Source organism: Cavia porcellus, unplaced genomic scaffold (assembly GCF_034190915.1).
Source record: "Cavia porcellus strain 051 isolate PalLab524CR breed Dunkin Hartley unplaced genomic scaffold, mCavPor4.1 scaffold_1, whole genome shotgun sequence".
NCBI classification, from domain to species: Eukaryota; Metazoa; Chordata; class Mammalia; order Rodentia; family Caviidae; genus Cavia; species Cavia porcellus.
Genome location: NW_026947484.1, coordinates 75,235,004 through 75,252,959, shown reverse-complemented (window position 1 = coordinate 75,252,959; position 17,956 = coordinate 75,235,004). Strand labels below are relative to the sequence as shown.

Here is a 17,956-nt window from a genome sequence, read left to right as displayed (position 1 = left end):
TTGTATTAGGAAAAAATTTGCTCTCAGAGGCTGAGGCAGGAGGATTACAAATCTGAGCCTAGCCTGCACAAACTAGCAAAACTATGTCTCAAAAGAAAACTTTTTTTAAGGACAATATGAAGGTCCTTGGTTTAATCCTCAGTACCTCACCCCATACACACACACCGACACAGAGAGAGAGAGAGAAGAAAGAGTATTACGCATTTGTGTAGCCGTTATTGCATTTCATGGGTACCAAGTCATCTTGCTTGTGAATGTCTTAGAAGCTGATTTTTTTCTTCATCTAAGCAATACCTGCTGTAGGCACAGTGGTGCCCTTGTATAATCCTAGCTACTAATGAGGCTGGTAGATTTTAAGTTCGAGGTCATCCTTGGCAACTTCTTGAGACTCTGTCTCAGAATTAAAAATAAAATCTGAGGCTGTAGTTTAGAGGTAAAACGTTTGATTCTCAGTACAATAAGTCTCTGACTTACGAACGTTCAAGTTGCCTTCCTTTCACAGATAGGAAGGCATCTCTCACTGGGATCATTGCTAGATGCAAACCAATTGTGGAAGTCACTCACATGTCTGACTTACCATTTTAAGGTAACTAAAGAAAAATAGTTTATTTACAGTATTTGTGGGGGGGGGGCTTTTTATGCTTTACATTGTATGTCAGAGGTATATAAGATTCACCTTGGTATAGTCATTCTTCTGGAATGGAATTGTTTTCATAAATCAGAGACTTACTGTACTGCAAAAGAGAGACAGAGACATGTATACATACATACCAATAAATCTGCAAACTTCCCATAAGAGAGGTGATGGAATGCTGATTATGAGAAGTTGGTGAGAGTGGGCTTGGCTGGCTAACTAGCAGTAGAGGGTCATCCTTGTGCGAGCAGACATACCCTTACCCCCTGCATTGACCTCAGTCTCCCTAACTGGGTGGGCGAGGCACCTCAGCACTTAATCAGTGTTGTCATATGTAGTGCTAGCAGGTTTCCCATAAGCCATTAAAACTTGGTTGAAAATTTGAAAGTGTACTTTAAAACTTTCCTGGATTATTTGGTTCAGAAAATAATTTTATAAATTCAAATGTGCCTCTTTTCAAATATGCTAAATTGTGATGGCAATTCCTAAAGTGACCAAAATTCTCCCTTATGTGCATTAGTTTTTACAACCATAATTGGTAAAATCAGAATAGTTTGAGTAGTATTTTAAAATACTATGCAGCCCTAGTAAGTATTTTTTTTAAATGTCAAGTCAGGGTCCAAACTTTCTTCACCAGTTCTGGTGTTGTTTCAGTGCTTTAACAATTGCTGTGCTGCCTTCATGGCTTCATGGCTTGTCACGTGCCGGATGTCTTCCAGTAACAAACCCCCAAAGTGTAATTTGTTAGAGATGAAGGTATATCGTGTGCACAGTATTCCTGTGGGCAATGTAATGTCAGCAGTTAAGGTGTACTGAAGATTTTTTTTCCTCCAACATTTTATTTAAAAAGTATTAATTTTCCAGCAGACATAACCTTTACCTGGTTCTGCCAATTATGAACATTTTGCTACATTTGCTTTCTTTCTCCCTCTTTTTATTTTCTCTGTACCCTCTGCTTTTCCAATGTCTACCCTTTTCTGACAATGTTTATATGGGGAAAAACTTAAAAGCAAATTATAGATGGTGTCACCTGTTACCCATAAATACTTCAGAACATTCTCCAGCGTCACCTTAATGACATAATCATGCTTAAGGAAGCAAACGTTAACAGCCTTCAGTTTAGTATGATTCCTTTTGAGTTTGCTGAAATAATGTATCCTATCCTCACCTTCACCTTGGATCAATAATCTGATAATGGTTCATGAATTACATTTGGTTTTTATGTCTCTTTTAATCAAGAATAATGCTTTTGCCCCTCCTCTCCCTTAATTGAAGAATCAAGGCCATTGTCTTACAGAATGTCTCATATATAAAATTAAGTTTTCAGAAATACTGTTAAGTGTTCCTGAAAGCTAGAGTTTCCTGAATCAGCTAATGACATACATGTGTTTTTATGTGCTTGTCTCCTAGAGTATGGTCTCCGGCTAGGCAGTCAGATCTTCATCAAGGAAATGACCAAGACAGGTCTAGCATCTAAAGATGGCAACCTGCATGAAGGGGACCTAGTCCTTAAGGTGGGCAGATGAGGACGGGAAACAGCCATGTGCCTGACAACATATCCCTTGTCTGCATTTCTGCATTCGAGTGCCGATACAGACTGAGTCGCAGCGGAATGATTTTTACCAGGAATCCAGACCCAGGGGCAGAGTGCTTGCCTGAGGCCCTGAGTTAAGTCCCAGACACTACAGATCCCCCAAACCCACGAGTCTTAGAGATTTGTAGTTTATTGGACACCTCAAGGTGTACTTTCCTTCTCCATCTCTGTTTAAAGTTTAGGTTTTGTTCCCTGAATCAGTGATGGTGAACCCTTCAGAGCTTTCGGGGACACAGACAGCTCACTGTGGCACGTGTGCCATAGGTTTGTCACCACTGCCCTAAGCCAAGGAAAGACGACGGGAGAGCTGTTGGTACAGGAATACTGAATACCACTAGTTTTGTAAGCGTCTTCTGGCAGGAAACATGTTACAGCAGTAAACCAAACCACCATCTTGGGCTGGGGTTAAATGAATTAACAGAGTAACTGAAGTGCTTATATTTGGGACCCAAGCATCCACAATTACACTCAGTTTAAAGGCTCACTCATTTTTATTCAGTCATCCTGAGGTCCTCTGGGTGAATATCTGAGCAGAGACTTTACGTATTTTAGAAGGGAAAACAAGAATTTTTCTACTGAACCATAGAGTGTAAAATACACCATTCATGCACACAGATCAATGGGACTGTCACAGAGAACATGTCATTGATTGATGCTGGGAAGCTGATAGAGAAGTCTAGAGGGAAACTCCAGCTGGTCGTGTTCAGAGACAGCAAACAGACGCTCATCAATATCCCCTCACTCAATGACAGCGACTCGGAATTAGAAGGTAAGAAAAGTCTCAGCCAGAGGACAGGAGCATTGTTGGTCCTGCATTCTCATCTCTTTAGCACAACCGTCCAAGCTAGAGGTTGAATTTCCAGGAACAGCCTCCCTTTTCAGCTTTAATTTCCGAAGTTAAATTTTCAGTTGTTACCTGCTTATTAAATTATCTACTGAAATTAGGTTTCTTCTGATGCGAAATTCTGATACTGTATACTTGTGAACTCCTAGGAGATTCATTTAGGCCACTGAAAGCAAAACTTGTTAATAAATAATAATATATGCTGACTGGGCACAGTGTCACACACTTGTAGCCCCAGCTATCCAAGAGGCTGAGGCAGGAGGATCAGTTCAGGTGAGGAGTTGAAGGCCAGCCCGGGTAACATAGTGAGATCTGCATCTCAAAAATAAAACCCAGGTGTTGTACACACGCCTGCAATCCCAATACCAGGGAAGGCTGATGCAGGAGGATTGCAAGTTCAAGGCCTGCCTGGGTGGCTTAGTAAGACTTTGTGTCAAAATATGAAGGGCTGAAGGTGTAGTTCAGTGGTAGGATGGTTCTCCATCATGCATGCACAAGGCCTAGGGTTCAGTATCAGTACTGCCCCCTTTCTTGGCAGTGGTTATTAGTATTTCCAATAGGAAAGACGTTGGAGGCTGACTATAACATATAAATGCTAAAATAGTTAACATTGTGAACATTATGATATTCATTGGTTAGTAATCTTTTCTTTTTTGGAAAGCTATGTTCATTGTTCAGCATGAATTATAAGATTACATCTTAACCTTATAAAAAGTATCAGTAACAATCAGTAGACATGCCGTACTTAATCATCTACTAAGGCTTTTGTATGGGAAACTTGAGAAAGCCTTAAGTTCTTAAGCTTTCAAGTAAGCCTTTGTTGATTATGTTTCCAAGAATTCTTTATGAGACCTTAATTTAGTTTCCAGCGTACTAAATGTCTGATTTGGGCCGGGGATTTTTAGCTCAGTGGTGCAAGCGCCTGCCTGACAAGTGCGAGGTCGTGAGTTCGATCCTCAGTACAAAAAAAAAGTCTGATCAATTGGTCAGTGCTGTGAGTGCAGAGCAGGAAGCACAGGGACAGTGAGAAGGAGCAGCAGTGCGTCGGGACTTGACAGTTTACGTCCTTGCTGCCAAAAGTGGGACCCCAGCCCTCAGCAGCATCCGTGTTGTTGGGAGCTTGAGATGATCACAGGATGTCAGGCCTCAGCCCAGAACAGCTGCAGCCCAGGAAAATCCCTGGGGTTTGAATGCACAGTATAGTTTGAGAAGCACTGGTCTATTTTTGGTGAGGGTGAGTAGATACACAACATGATTTAATGTAGTCATTTCTCCATATTCTTGAGTTGTGCATGCTTGCATTTAGCCAAACACAGACTGAAACTATTTGGAGAGAAAAGTTCCTAGAGTGTTCCAAAAAGCACAACTTGAATTTACTGAATTGCTGTGAGCGATGCATAGGCACATCCTGCCATAGCCTCTGTCATAGACCTGTCTCCCCAGGTCTTGTTGCTTAAGACTTTCTGTTATGCCCTGAACAACATTATAGAACAACTCTTCATGCAGCGTTCAGTTCTTATTAGGTGTTGTAAGTAATCTAGACAGGATTCAGCAGTGTGTGTCCAGAAGGATGTGTACAGGCTATGTACAAGTGCTGTGCCATTTCACAGAAGAGACCAAGTATTTGCCAAGGGTGGTGGGAGAAATGGTCTCAGAACCACTGCAGATACTGAGGAAAAACTAACATGGAGCTTTGACCTTTTAATAGCAGCTTTGATGGAAAGTAGGATGCAAGAAATCCATGCTTCTGAATGTGACTCCCTCTTACTCCTTTCCCTTAAGCTGATGGAGTGTTTTTCCCCCCTGTCAGGTAGACTTACACTAATATAGCACATTTTTGTCTTCTATTTCTCATCTCTGTTACCCAGAAATAGTATAATTTCTGGTACATGTCTTAAATTTTACTAAAAATGTTGCTTAATTTTGAAACCAGATATCTCAGAAATGGAGTCAGTCCGGTCGTTTTCTCCTGAGGAAAGACGCCAGCAGTATTCTGATTACGATTACCATTCCTCCAGTGAGAAACTGAAGGAGAGACGGAGGTAAGGTGCTATGTGTTTTCTGCTGCACACATCACTATGCGTGTGCACACATACATGATTGTGAACTCGTCTCCTGAGACGTTAACATGATATGTGCTTCTAAGCTCAAGAGAGGACGCGCCACCAGGCAGACTGTCCAGGATGGGTGCCACACCCACTCCGTTCAAGGCCTCGGGGGACAGTGCCGCTGTAGCCACAGAGACCAAAAAGGAACCCAGATCCCAGGAGGAACCCCCAGGTGAGGCTGCAGGCCACTCTTTTGGTCATTTCTTCTGCAGATTGAACCCAGGGGCTTGTGTAAGTGAAGCCCACACCCTTTTCTCCCCTTTTTTCACTTTTTACTGCGAGGCCAGTACCTTACATTTCAGCAGTGGAATTCAGAAGTGTGTGCTTGATATTTCCAAAGGGGCTCTGATAGGAGAGAGAGAGAAAGTATAATAAATAATTCTTATGTATGAAAGAGGTGACCCTCCTGTGTGTCTTTCAATGATGAAAAATAGAAATAAAATAGTTCTTTCTCTGTGTCATCAGGTTTTGTCACACTTTGTCATATTTAATAAACTTTGATCCATTTTTCCCCATCTGTGATCCCAACCTCAGCCTAACTCTCCTCCCACCACCTTATAATTATCATTATAGCTTTCCATACATAAACATTTATCCATGGGGATATACAGCGTTATTATATGGTTTTCAGTTATAAAAGTATCTACTTTGCATTTTGAGGATCTATTTTTCTTCTCTGACAAACCATTGGGTCCTACTAATGCCTCCAAATTAAGCTTTATCTTAAGTTTTTTTTTTGTTCTATGATAACAAATATATAGAATTAAGATATAGATGTGATAGTGTTTGTAGATTCTGCTGTCTTTAGAAACAAATTCCCACTGTTCTGATAAGGGTAGTGTTGTGTTGTGTTGTGTTGTGTTGTGTTTTCCACTGCAGTGTTGGGGATCAAAGCCAGGACCTCATGCTTGCTAGGCAGGTCCTCTACCATTGAGCTGTGCCCCCAGCCCATAATAAATGCTTTTAATCCACAGCTCCTCTGCCCAGGACAACCCCAAGAACTTTTCTCCGTCCTAGTCCTGAAGATGAAGCAATATACGGGTATGTATTTCTGTCTGTTTTTCCTGTCTTCTTTCACACAGCTAATCTCTGTAACTAAAATCCCTAATACTGAGGTTTCCCCCTCATGTGACGATTTTTCATATTATTGGCTACCTTTAACCAACTCTTGTTGGTGTGTTAGTAGGAAAGGGAAATGATTTGCAGGAAAAGCAGAATGTGGAAGTGGATGAACTTGGTTAGGATAATGTGTGTTCTTTACCTAGCCGGCTGCTGCTCCAGAATGTTATTCTGAGTATTCGCATTGGTCAGATACATAAGTACAAGTAGGTGAAGTATTGCTGGACTCCAGTGCCTGAATGCTAATTGGAGGGAATGTGATCCAGGCATGGGGGAAGGAGGAGGAGGAGAGCTGTGGAGATCTACACTTGATCGTGAGCCCTCCAGTCCTAGTGTGAGGAGCAGCAGCAGGCTTAGGACTGACTTCCTTGGACCTGGCCTGTGTTTTTATTGACAAGCTATGGATACCAACAGACTTGCCTTTGAAAGAATCCTGAAGTTGGGATCTGCCAATTTAAAGAGTAGGATTAGAGCTAAAATGATGTGGTGTTGCATCTTTTTTTTTTTTTTTTTTTTTTTTTTTTTGTCTTTTTCGTTTTTACCAGTACTAGGGATCGAACTCACGACTGCCTGCTTGCAAGGCAGGCACTTAATGCCAATGAGCTAAATACCCAGCCCCTGTAATGTTGCATCTTAAATAACCTGATGAAAATGTGCTACATTTCTACTTTTTCACCAGTAACGTGAGCCTGCTAATATTCATCTCACTGTCTCAAAAAGATAAAGTTATAGATTAAAAAATGAGCGAGTGCTTTGTGAGGTGTAACTCACTTGATAGACACATGAGGTTAAATCTCACAGCTGCTAGTGTGGGTCTCCTCTTAAAAAATATTTCTCACTGCATGTAATTTCGACCTAGTGAGAAGTTTGGGCAGGAGGATCCCAAGTTTGAGGCAGACCTGGGCAGCCTACTGAGATGCTGCCTCAGAATAAAATGCAGAGGCTTGGAGTATCACTCAGTCGTAGAGTGCTTGCCACAAATACAAGCCCTGGTTCAATCCCTGCTGGCATAGCAAGAAATAAAGAGAGGGGAGAGGAGAAGGGGACATAAAAAGAGTTAAGATGCATTGTGTTCATCTGTTTACTCCCATGATGAAGGTAATCATTACAAACATGTACTCGTAACCATTTGGAAAAAGAAAAAACACAAAAACTTTAAAATGTCTCTCATCTGTCCTCCTTAAAACTGAAACTTTTGCAGCCCTGACACCAAGATGGTGAAGTTCAAGAAGGGAGACAGTGTGGGTCTGCGGTTGGCTGGTGGCAATGACGTTGGATTGTTTGTTGCTGGTATTCAAGAGGGCACTGCAGCGGAGGAGGCAGGCCTGCAGGAGGGAGACCAGATTCTGAAGGTGAGGGAACCCAGCTGTGTCACTAGGTGTTCCATGAACCCAGGGTCTCTTTCAGGGTGCTTCTTCACGAAGAGTACAGACCAGCAGGAGTTTGATGGTGTCTCCCATGAAGGTCTCTGTCTTAGTTATTTTTTACACGTTGCTGAGACAAAATACCTGATGACCAAAGTTGGGAAAGGAAAGTTTAATTTCTTACAATTTTTGGAGGTTTCAATCCATACTCAGTTGGCTCCAAGGCAGGGTGGCATGGCGGGGCCGCAGTTCATGGCGGCTGCAAACAGCAAGGCAGAAACCGGCAAAAGAGAACCAGACACACCTTCTTCCTGCCATTACATCACATCCTGGCTCCACCCCTATGTGAGTGTAGCACTGACACCATCTATCCAAGCTCTAGACAATGAACCAATCACAAATGCATAATGTAAACGCATGAGGCCTGGGGGCCACAGACATAAAACCATGACAGTCTCTATCCCCAGTGGTCCTGTGCTCAGTCATGAGCATCCAAAAGTGATCCCTGTGTCAATGATAATGTTTAAAACCCTGGCTAAGATTTTTATTACAGTCAGTTATTACAGTTGGTACCCGATTCATATACTTTGAAACTCCTTGAAATTTATTGTTAGATGCATTTTGGCACAAAAATATTGTCCTAGTGTTTGTCGTTGTTTAATATTCAACATGCAAGCTGAACTTGTCAGTGTTGACTGCCTAGTGGTTTTTTAAACTTCCCAGCCAGATTAGTTGGTTTGGGACTGGTTGGTTTTGGTACTCATTGCACTTCCTGGAACCAGTTAACAAGTACTAAGGTGCCGCTATAGTTTGATTAACCAAAAAGGAAAGAAGATAGAAAATTGAGACTCATCCTATAAGAAACAAATTCCAAAAAGATTGTGTGAAGTTTTGGGTTTCCATTGTGTGCGGTGTTCCCCCTTCAAGATGGCACTCTTCAAGGCAGGGACCTGTAGCTGAGCAGATGTGGGTGTGACGTCAGACTGTGTGGTTCAAGTGCTACCCTGGAGCCCCCTGGGTTTTGTGCTCCTGGTTAGGTGCCCTCGTTCGCCCTGAGCCTTGTTGTGTGTACACATTTGGTGGGACGAGTAGCTATCTCTCCAGAAGTCTGGGAAGACAGGAGAGGTAGCAATTTTAAGGCCTCAAGCAGAGTTCTGGGCACACAAAAAGGTCACTGTGAAAGGCAGCACTCGGCAGCCAACTGTATTAAACTGTGTAGCAACAGAAATTCTGGCCAATCAAGTAGTGCTACATGTAAAGGTACTCTACGTTTATGTAATTTATTGGTATCAGGAAAATTATTTTAAATTTTTATTTAAAGAGAAAAATAAGCAAAACAAAAAGGGTAGAAATAGTACAGAATTTCAAAAAAAATAAACAGTAAGAAATCACTGGTTGATAAATTACATATTGTCCTCTTAGAAATAGTTGTTCAAGTTACAGAATTAAAGCATACAAAGTGGACATGGTATCAGGAAATTTTAAGGTTGGTACTTTTAACATTTTATGAGCTGCAAAGCACAATTTTTAAATTGACTTCAGGATAAATTTTAAGAACACCAAGTACCTGATTACTGTAAAATATGAATGCTAGGAAACTATTACTGGAATTTTGTTTGCTTCTGGTTTCTTTGTACCCTTGCTAATATTAGTGGAGAAATTGTATATAGAGGTCTTGTAAGCACTTCTAAGCTCAGAAGAGGAAGAGAAAAATTCACAGACTCCCCAAGGAGACAGATTGCAAAGCCTGGCGGCGGATGGATGGCCCCTTCCTGTTTGGCACTTGGCTCCACTCTGGTAGGTCAGATTTCAGTTCTGGAGCGGATGAAGGGCAGACCTTGATCACCAGCTTTGCTAAAGCTTCCCAGTGAAATTCTAGCTCCTCCTTGGCCTTGCTGGGGGATCCTAGAAGACTGTCTCTGAGTGAACCTCAGCATGCTACCGATAAAAATCCCATCCAAAGGCCAGCTCGTACCAGTTTACTGTTAGTAAATATGCCAATACAGAGCGAGCTGTTTCATAGGTAGTGTAAAGCCATAGGGTACCAGCTAGAGATGTAGAGTTTCTGCTCACTTAAGATACCAGGAGAAAATAGATTTGTTATCAAGGGGATGTGAGCTTTTAAAATGATAAAAAGTAGAGAATTCACCGAGGCACCTGACAGACTTCTCTGTAACTTGTTCATAAAGACAGGAAGAGTGGCTTCAGTGGTGAAAGGTCACAGTGGTCCGCATGCCAGTCAGGAAGAAGCTCTGGAGATTGCTTCTTTTGCAGTAATCCTGTGTGGTGGCCAGACAGTAGATAATCCTCATTCACAGCTAGGAATAAGTTTCCTGACACCTACAGAAGGTGTCCTCAGTTCTGCAAGGGACTGGAAGAGACAGAGTAGCCTACCGGGCGGAAGCTGCTGCATACTTAGCAGCTGCAGCTGACATAGAGTCCCCTGCAGGCTCGTGCAGCCACCTGCACCCTGCAGGCTGCTCAACAGCTAACGAAAGAGGATCTTTACTGCAGATAACTGGCAGTGTAACGTGCAAGTGCAAAAACACTGCCCTGGCTTTTTCCACCTGCGTGCGTGTTGGCGCTGCTTCTCGGGGCCAACCTGAAAGTCTGAGGTGAACTCTGCCCATGCTGAGCGCTGTTTCTCAGTGTTGCTCTTCATTTATTGATGGTGATGGCCTCTGCCTGGGATGGGAGCCCAAGTGAGGGAACCGAGACAGAGGGTGTCTCCCAGCAATAAAACACACTTGTGTCCCATGTTCTTGCCCACTTGACCTGAGTGTGGTTTTGCTTATTATTTATCTAGGGGTTGGCATTTCTCTTTCAGAAACTTTTATAGGATGGAAAATAGAAAAGAAATATTTTGGAGTTTGGTCATGTCAGCAGGGTGGATTTTTAAAATGTAGCCACTGTGTATGTTTTTATTTTGACCATTAAAGTGTTTGGCCCAATTGGAAGTCAAGTGTCATATGGCCACAGAAATGGACAGAGGACTCTGAGGTCTTTCACATGGTCTTATTGTCCTTAAATAGACAAACAGAAGCATCTGCAGCACACATAGAAACATCCATGTAGCCATACATAAGTAGGAACATCTGCACACTGCACAGTAAAGGAGCAGACACTGAAGTTCAGTGATCCTTAATTGGGACCAAAAGGTTGAAATGACAGCACTCTGATCCAGAGCAAAACATAACTTGATTGCTTTAGCAAGTTACTTAATATTTCTTTTTTTTTTTTTTTTATTTAAGGAGAAAAAAAAAAAAAACGAAAAGGGTACAAGTTATATAGAATTTCAAAAAAAATAAACAGTAGGAAATCACTAGTTAATAGATTACATATTGTCATCTTAGAGTTGTTCAAGTTACAAAATTAAAGCATATAAAGTAGACTTTCAAACAGTGAGACTGCAAACAGTTCTGTTCAATGATCCAACAAAAATTTAGTAATGCGGTTATCTATCTTACACACTTACACATTATATATATATATATATATATATGTATATATATGTATAATATACATATTATAATATATACATGCAGTTATATTCTTTAGAGAACTTTGTTTTCCTCTGTTTTTTACAATGACAATTACACATTTTGGGTTTTATTACTCCCACAAGTCTTACTACTTTTTTTTTAAGAGAATAAAACCAAATGTGACATAACAAAACAGTCAAATCAAAAGGATGGACATAATACATAATGTAAAAACAGAATACAAGGTGATCAACAATGGTTACCACAATGCCTCTTGCTATCTTAAAAAGAATTGCCTATATCATCAGTTATAATAAAATTGAACAAAACAGTAAAGAACAAAACCAATAAAATCAAAACATTGGAGACATTACAGGATTTCAAAAGAAGATAATAGTCACCCAGAATGGACATCATTGTGAATCTTATTGTCTTCACAGTTGTTGCCTATACTCTCAAACTTGGTACTATCAAGCAAAATAGAATAGAGTAAAATCAGTCAAAAGAAGATGGTGAAAGCAATACAGGGTTTCAAATAAAGTTAATAGAAAATCAAAGTGGGTTACTATAATACATCCTGCTATTTTTTAAATTTATTTATTCCCTTAAAAAGATAAAAATAAATAATAAAAAAAGGAGATTGAGATAAAAGAGGACATAACAACAAAACAGCACAGGTCAGAACATAACCATTTAAGCAGAATAGTGTTTTACCACAAGGTATGCCGACATAAAAGTAGTTACCATAGTGTCTCTTTCCTTGAAATCTTTGAGTATAACTTCGTATACTGTAACATCAAACATATCAAGACAATGTAAAACCATTCAAGAGAATGACAGTATCACAGGGCGTTTAGAACCAACTAACAGAAAATGAACAATGGTTTCTGTATTATCTCCATCTATAAAAGTTTTTGTTTATATTATCACATATAATAAAATCCAATAAAATACAACATGTTAAGACCAACGGAGACAGAAGAACAAAAGCTCGATGGGACTTCAAACAAGATGATATTAAATCAGCACTAGCTATTATGATGTCTTGTTTTCTCCAAAACAGCTGTTCCTACCATCCAACCTTCTCTGCCTCATTTCTGTTGAGCTCTTTTTCTGTCATTAGTTGTCAGTTTGTCTTCTTTATTTTGCTTTCTGCTCCATTCATTGTGGCCTCTTTGCCGCTGTTTCTGGAATCTCGGTATTTTTCTCTTTTAGAATATCCTGCAGTATTCTCTGTAGAGTTGAACTGGTGGTTGCAAATTCCCCTAGTTCCTCTTTATCCTGGAAGCACCTTGTTTCTCCATTAATTTTTAGGGACAGTTGTGCAGGATATATCATCTTGACTGGAGGTTATTGTCTTTCAAAGCTTGAATTATTTCGTCCCACACTCTTCATGATTTGATGGTTTGTGCCGAAAAGTCTGCTGTAATTCTGATGGGTGTTCCCTTGTAAGTGATCTGTTTCTTGTCTCTGATGGCTTTTAATATTCTGTTCTTATATTGGCTTTCTGGAATTTTGATTATTAAATGCCTGGGTGTAATTCTATTTGGGTTGTAGGTGGCTGGGGTCCAGTATGCCTCATAGATCTGAGTATCTTTACCTTTTCCATATTAGGGAAGTTCTTCTTGATTATTTCTGTGAATAGCCTTTGCATTTCATTTGTTTGTATCCCTGCTTCTTCCTTTACATTCTTAATTCTTAAGTTATAGATCCTCTTATCATCTTCTAGCCTTTGTATTGTTATTGCTTGTTTCCTTGTTATTTTTAAGAAGTTTTTCCTTTCATGCTCCCACATTACAAATCTGTCCTCTAGTTTAGATAATCTATCCTTAGTTTCTTTCAAGCTGTTATGCCAGCTTTCAATAGAGTTTGTAGTAATCTCTTTGAACTACTTTATGTATTCTATGTTTTCTCTATGTTCTCCATCAAAAAATTCTCCCCTTTTTTTCTGTTCTTCCATCCCACCATCTGTTTTTTTCTTGGGAGGTGCTTAGCATAACTATTCTACTTATATCTTGCTTTCCTTGGTTAAATTCTTCTCTTTTGAACTTGTCTATGAGGTCCCAGAGATACCGCTTTATGTCTATTGGTGTTGTGCCTGATGTTGCATGTTTTCTGTCCTCATTCTCCTTTGCATTTACCTTTCCTGTATCAGTGTTCTCAGGATTGGGGACTGAGGACCCTTTCTTGTTGCTCCCTCTTCCCATACTTTTTGTTTTTTCCATACAAACGTATATAGGAGGCCCAGTTTCTTTCTTTGTCGGTTACAGTTTGTTTGAATCACGCCGGCTAGGTGTTCCTACCCACAGCAGTGTACTAGGGAGACACAGACCTAGGCAACCTATGCTCAGCCTGCCCCTCCAGGTCAGTCAACCTGCTGAAGGCTTCACTGCATTAGGGTGCACTGCGAGGCGCAGGGACCTGGTTTGGGCTAGCCTACTGGGTCTTAGTCCACAGCATTACCCAGGTCAAGCGCTCCCCACCAATCCCTCTTGAGAGGGGAATATGTGACTGAAGTCCCTGCAGCATCCTGTTCCCGCTAGTCTGGTCCCAGAATGTCCTCTGTTGGAGCCTCCTAGTCTATGGAAGGGTCCCCATTCCTCTCACTCACTGTAGGTCAATGCATGGCTCCCCGCCAGCTCTGCCCTCAGTTCAGTTTGCTGATTCCTGCCCTCAGAGCTTTCTCATCTCTATCCCTGCTGTGCCGATTCAGATGCAGCAGTGGTGGCAGGAAATTCAAGCCGCAGTTTCCAGAGGCATAGGTTCCAGCTTTGGCACTGAGACTTTAGCTGTTCCAGTTGTAGCACTGTGATTGCATTTCCAATTAGTTTCTGTCAGCTTAGTTCGTTCCTGGGTCGCCAGGGTATATCTCCCCCTTGCTTAGGACTCCTCACACCGCACCATTCCTGAAATCTACACTGGCTATCTCGGAGAGCCTCCGTAGCTGCTGTTATCTATCCTCCATGTTCTCCCGGAAGTCTACTTAATATTTAAAAAGCACTAGGTTTAATCTGTTGTCTCCTTTAACTTAATCACAAATTTTGGCCTTAATTAACAGCCAGTTAACAATAAGGTTTTTTTTTTTTAAGTAGTAAGCCATTATTTCTATATGTAACTTAATTTTTATTGGTATACTTTCACTGTAGGGAAGTGGTATATGTGTGTAACTCATCTGACTTCTTTTCCTCTTTCCCTCTAGTCTCATTTTTCTTTTTTCTTTTCTCTTTGAAAAATGTTTTGCCAGCTTCAGGCTTATTTTATTTTTAAAGTCTTTATCCAGTTAATTATAAACACAGAGTAAGAGCCAGACTTAGAAGCCATAAAATACATAAAAACAATTATACTGAATCAAGGTACACCATACTAGCCATACTAGATTACAAAAATTTTCCTTTTTTTCCCCTTATGATCTGTTTTTTCTTTTCGTTTTGAGGCAGGGTCTCACTGTGTATTTCAGGCTGGCTTGAACTCACTATGTAGCTTAGGTTGGCCTTGAACTCATGGTAATCGTCCTGCATCAGCCTACTCAGTGCTAGGATTCAGCATGCACAACCACATCCAGCCATTTGTCTTTCCTTTTGTGCTTAACTTATATCTTGGGTTTCTCTAGAGAAACTAGAAGGAAGATATTTAAGTTTACGTGTCTGATTTTAACATTATGGTCTCAAGGTGCCTCATTTTCCTACAAATGACTCAGATTGTCTTTATGGCAGTGCAGAACTCCACTGTGTGTAAATATCCATCCATCTTTTGAATGACATACAGGCTGCTTCCAAGATCTGGCTACTGTGAATTGTGTTGCTGTAAACACAAGTATGCATACATTACTATAATGTGTCTAACTTTTGGGCAAGTGTGCCTGAAGTTTTTCTGCACCCTGTGTTCTGTTCCATTGATCACAACTCTTTTTTTTTGCCAATACCGTGTTTATAACTATCTAGCTTTGTATGGTATAATTTGAAGCCTAGGTTCGTGATATTTCCTGCCTTTGCCTTGTTGCGCAGAATTGTTTTTTGCTATTCTAGGTCTCTTCCTGGTTGCATATGAATTTTTGGAATGTCTTCTCTAGGCCTGCGAGAAATACTGTCGTCATTTTGATTAGGGTTGTGTTAATTCTGTGTATCAATGTTGGAAGTGTGGCCATTTTGTCTATCCTGGTTCTGCCTATCCTGGAACAGGGGCTACCTTTCCATTTTCTTTCTTTTTTCTTGTTTTTGTTTTGTTTTGCTTTTTGAGGCAGAGTCTCATTGTGTAGTCCAGGCTGGCCACAAACTCATGGCAGTCAGAATGCTGGGATGGCAGGTGGGCAGCACTGTACCATGTCCAGCTTCCATTTTCTGGTGTCCTCTTCCATCTCCTTTTTCAGACCACTATAATTGTCAGTGTAAAAGTCTTGCACTTCCTTGGTTAGGTTAATTCCTACGTGTTTAATTTTTCTTAATGCTATCATGAAACGCATTGTTTCCCTAGTTTTTCTCTTGTCATTGGTGTACAGGAATGATGTAATTTTTGTTTGTTGGATTTGTATCCAGCTATGCTACTGAATTTGGCTTTAATTCTAGTAGTCTTATGATGGAATATTTTTGGATCCTCTATGGAGAGGATCATGTCACCTGTGATGACAGTCTAACTTATTTTCCTATACATACTTTTTGTTTTCCGTGATTGCTCTTGCCAATGTTTTGCAAACTCCATTGAACAGGAGTGACAATGGGAGTCATCCTTGTCTTGTTCCTGATTTTAGAGGAGGAAAAGCTTTTAACTTTGCTATATTTACTATGATGGCAATAGATTTGTCACAAATCAGACTGATAAAATGGCTTGTATGAGATTGAAATAAAGACCTATATGGTCTCTTCAGGAATTTTTATTATGAAAGAACATTGGGTTTCATCAAAGGTTTTTTCTGTATCGAGACAATCATGTGATTTTTGTATTTGCCTTGTTTATGTATTGTATTACATTTATTGATTTACATATGTTGAATCCTCTCTGCATTCCTGAAATGAATCCTACTTGGTCATGATGTAGAATCTTTAGCATGATTTGTTGTGTTCTGTTTGCCAGTACCTTGAGGGTTTTGCATCTCTGTTCATAAACTATATTAGCCTATAGTTCTATTTTTTGGCTGGGTCCTTTTAGAATCAGAGTAATGCTTACTTCCAGGAATGACTTTGGGAGTGCTGCTTCTGTTTTGATTTCATTAACGACTTTGAGGAATATAGGCATTAGATCTTCTCTAAAGTTCTTGTGGAATTTGGCAGTGAGTTTTTCAGTACCTGGGCTTTTCTTAATTGATTTTTTTATTACTTTTTCAATTTCATTAAATGATACTGGATTATTCAGGATAAAGCATTATTTTTAATGAATGAAAGCATTCTGCATTTTTCAGTGACTGAGAAACTTGTAGGAAATCTGTATCTTGTTTTCATTTATATGTTATTACAGTGTCAAGAAATTTAAAATAAATTTTACAATTCAGTTATTTATAGTTATTATTTTAGGGTAGTTTTCTAAATTCCGTATCCAAAAGCTATTTATAGTGTTTCCTGAGCAGTCATTGCATTGTGAATGTTATGCATTCCCTGCCAGAAATAGATGCAGGTGACAGGTACCTATGTATATACATGTGGCTGGGTATTAGCCCAGTGGTCTGCCATAAAAGACCAATGCTCTTCAGTTTCATAAACTCATGTTAAATATCCTGTGATTACAGTATAGGAGAAAGATGGAATTGATCGGAATGCTTGGTAGTAAATTTTATTTGGACCAGTTTTTTAAAAATAAAAGTTCTGGGCCAGCATTCACAGACCTCCCCCTCCTGGCTACATTAGTTACCTGTTCATACTGGGATATTACTTCCTCTGCTACATCAGTGAGGGACGCAAAGGACGGAGAGAGACAGACACAACCACAAGACCTTCCAGTTAGGTCCAGTGACACATGCGTGAGTCAGTGTTCTCCCTGACTGGTTCAGTCCTGTGGCGGGTGAGATGACAGAGTCATGCCCACAGGTGCTGGGAAGACAGAATGAAAACAGAGAACTTTTTCACAGCCTGGTTTTGCTGTGAGCAGAGTCCTGATGACAAAAATGTTCAGATAACACCATACTGTAAATTCCTCTTACTTCTCCCCCTGATTTTTTCTTTCTTATCAGGTGAATACACAGGACTTCAGAGGACTGGTTCGGGAGGATGCTGTTCTCTACCTGTTGGAAATCCCCAAAGGGGATATGGTGACCATTTTAGTTCAGAGCCGAGCTGATGGTGAGCACACTTGGTCTCTTAGTTTACTTCTGGTGAGTGGGAAGTGTGAAAGAGGCGTCTGGGGCCAGAATAGGCAAATTCCCCTTTAAATAACTAAAGTGGGTCCTGACATTTAATCCTTACGTCATGGGTGTATGGAGAAAATCTGGGTGCCACTTACCCTTCTCCAAAAACACTGTCTCTGTACCTACTAAAATAACTTCTTTCATTGTGTCAATTTGGAATGAAATGATTTCCCACCATCTTTAAGTTCATCTTGGAGTTACTGAGTGTCCATAGGACAGATGCTAAGAGCTCAGTTGGCCCCTATTTACTACTTACCAGTCTGGCAAGTAGGTCTGCCCTTCAACTCCTGGAGCTTATCTGTGAAGCGGGGGGCCAGAATTGTCTCTTCCCTGTCTGCTTCAGAGGGCTGATTGGCAACTACAAATTATCAGTGTTCTCCAGAGGCAAAGAACCAGTAGGAGATAATTGGAACCAATGGAGATAGAAATCTATTTGAAGTACTGGTGCAGATAATTATGGAGGCTGATGGGTCCTAAGAT

General features: G+C 40.4%; 1 protein-coding gene across 6 annotated transcripts in view; it reads left to right on the top strand.

The window, feature by feature from the left end:
• The window catches only part of Tjp2 (tight junction protein 2), a 139,853-nt gene that overhangs the window by 103,751 nt on the left and 18,146 nt on the right, over positions 1-17,956 (top strand). For all 6 annotated transcript variants that reach the window (XM_003472276.5, XM_063250160.1, XM_005004729.4 and 3 more), the window contains 7 exons: positions 2,045-2,148; positions 2,844-2,997; positions 5,006-5,114; positions 5,219-5,352; positions 6,155-6,221; positions 7,501-7,651; positions 17,303-17,411. In XM_003472276.5, the coding sequence (XP_003472324.3) occupies positions 2,045-2,148; positions 2,844-2,997; positions 5,006-5,114; positions 5,219-5,352; positions 6,155-6,221; positions 7,501-7,651; positions 17,303-17,411 (828 nt within the window). The remainder of the gene's footprint in view (positions 1-2,044; positions 2,149-2,843; positions 2,998-5,005; positions 5,115-5,218; positions 5,353-6,154; positions 6,222-7,500; positions 7,652-17,302; positions 17,412-17,956) is intronic.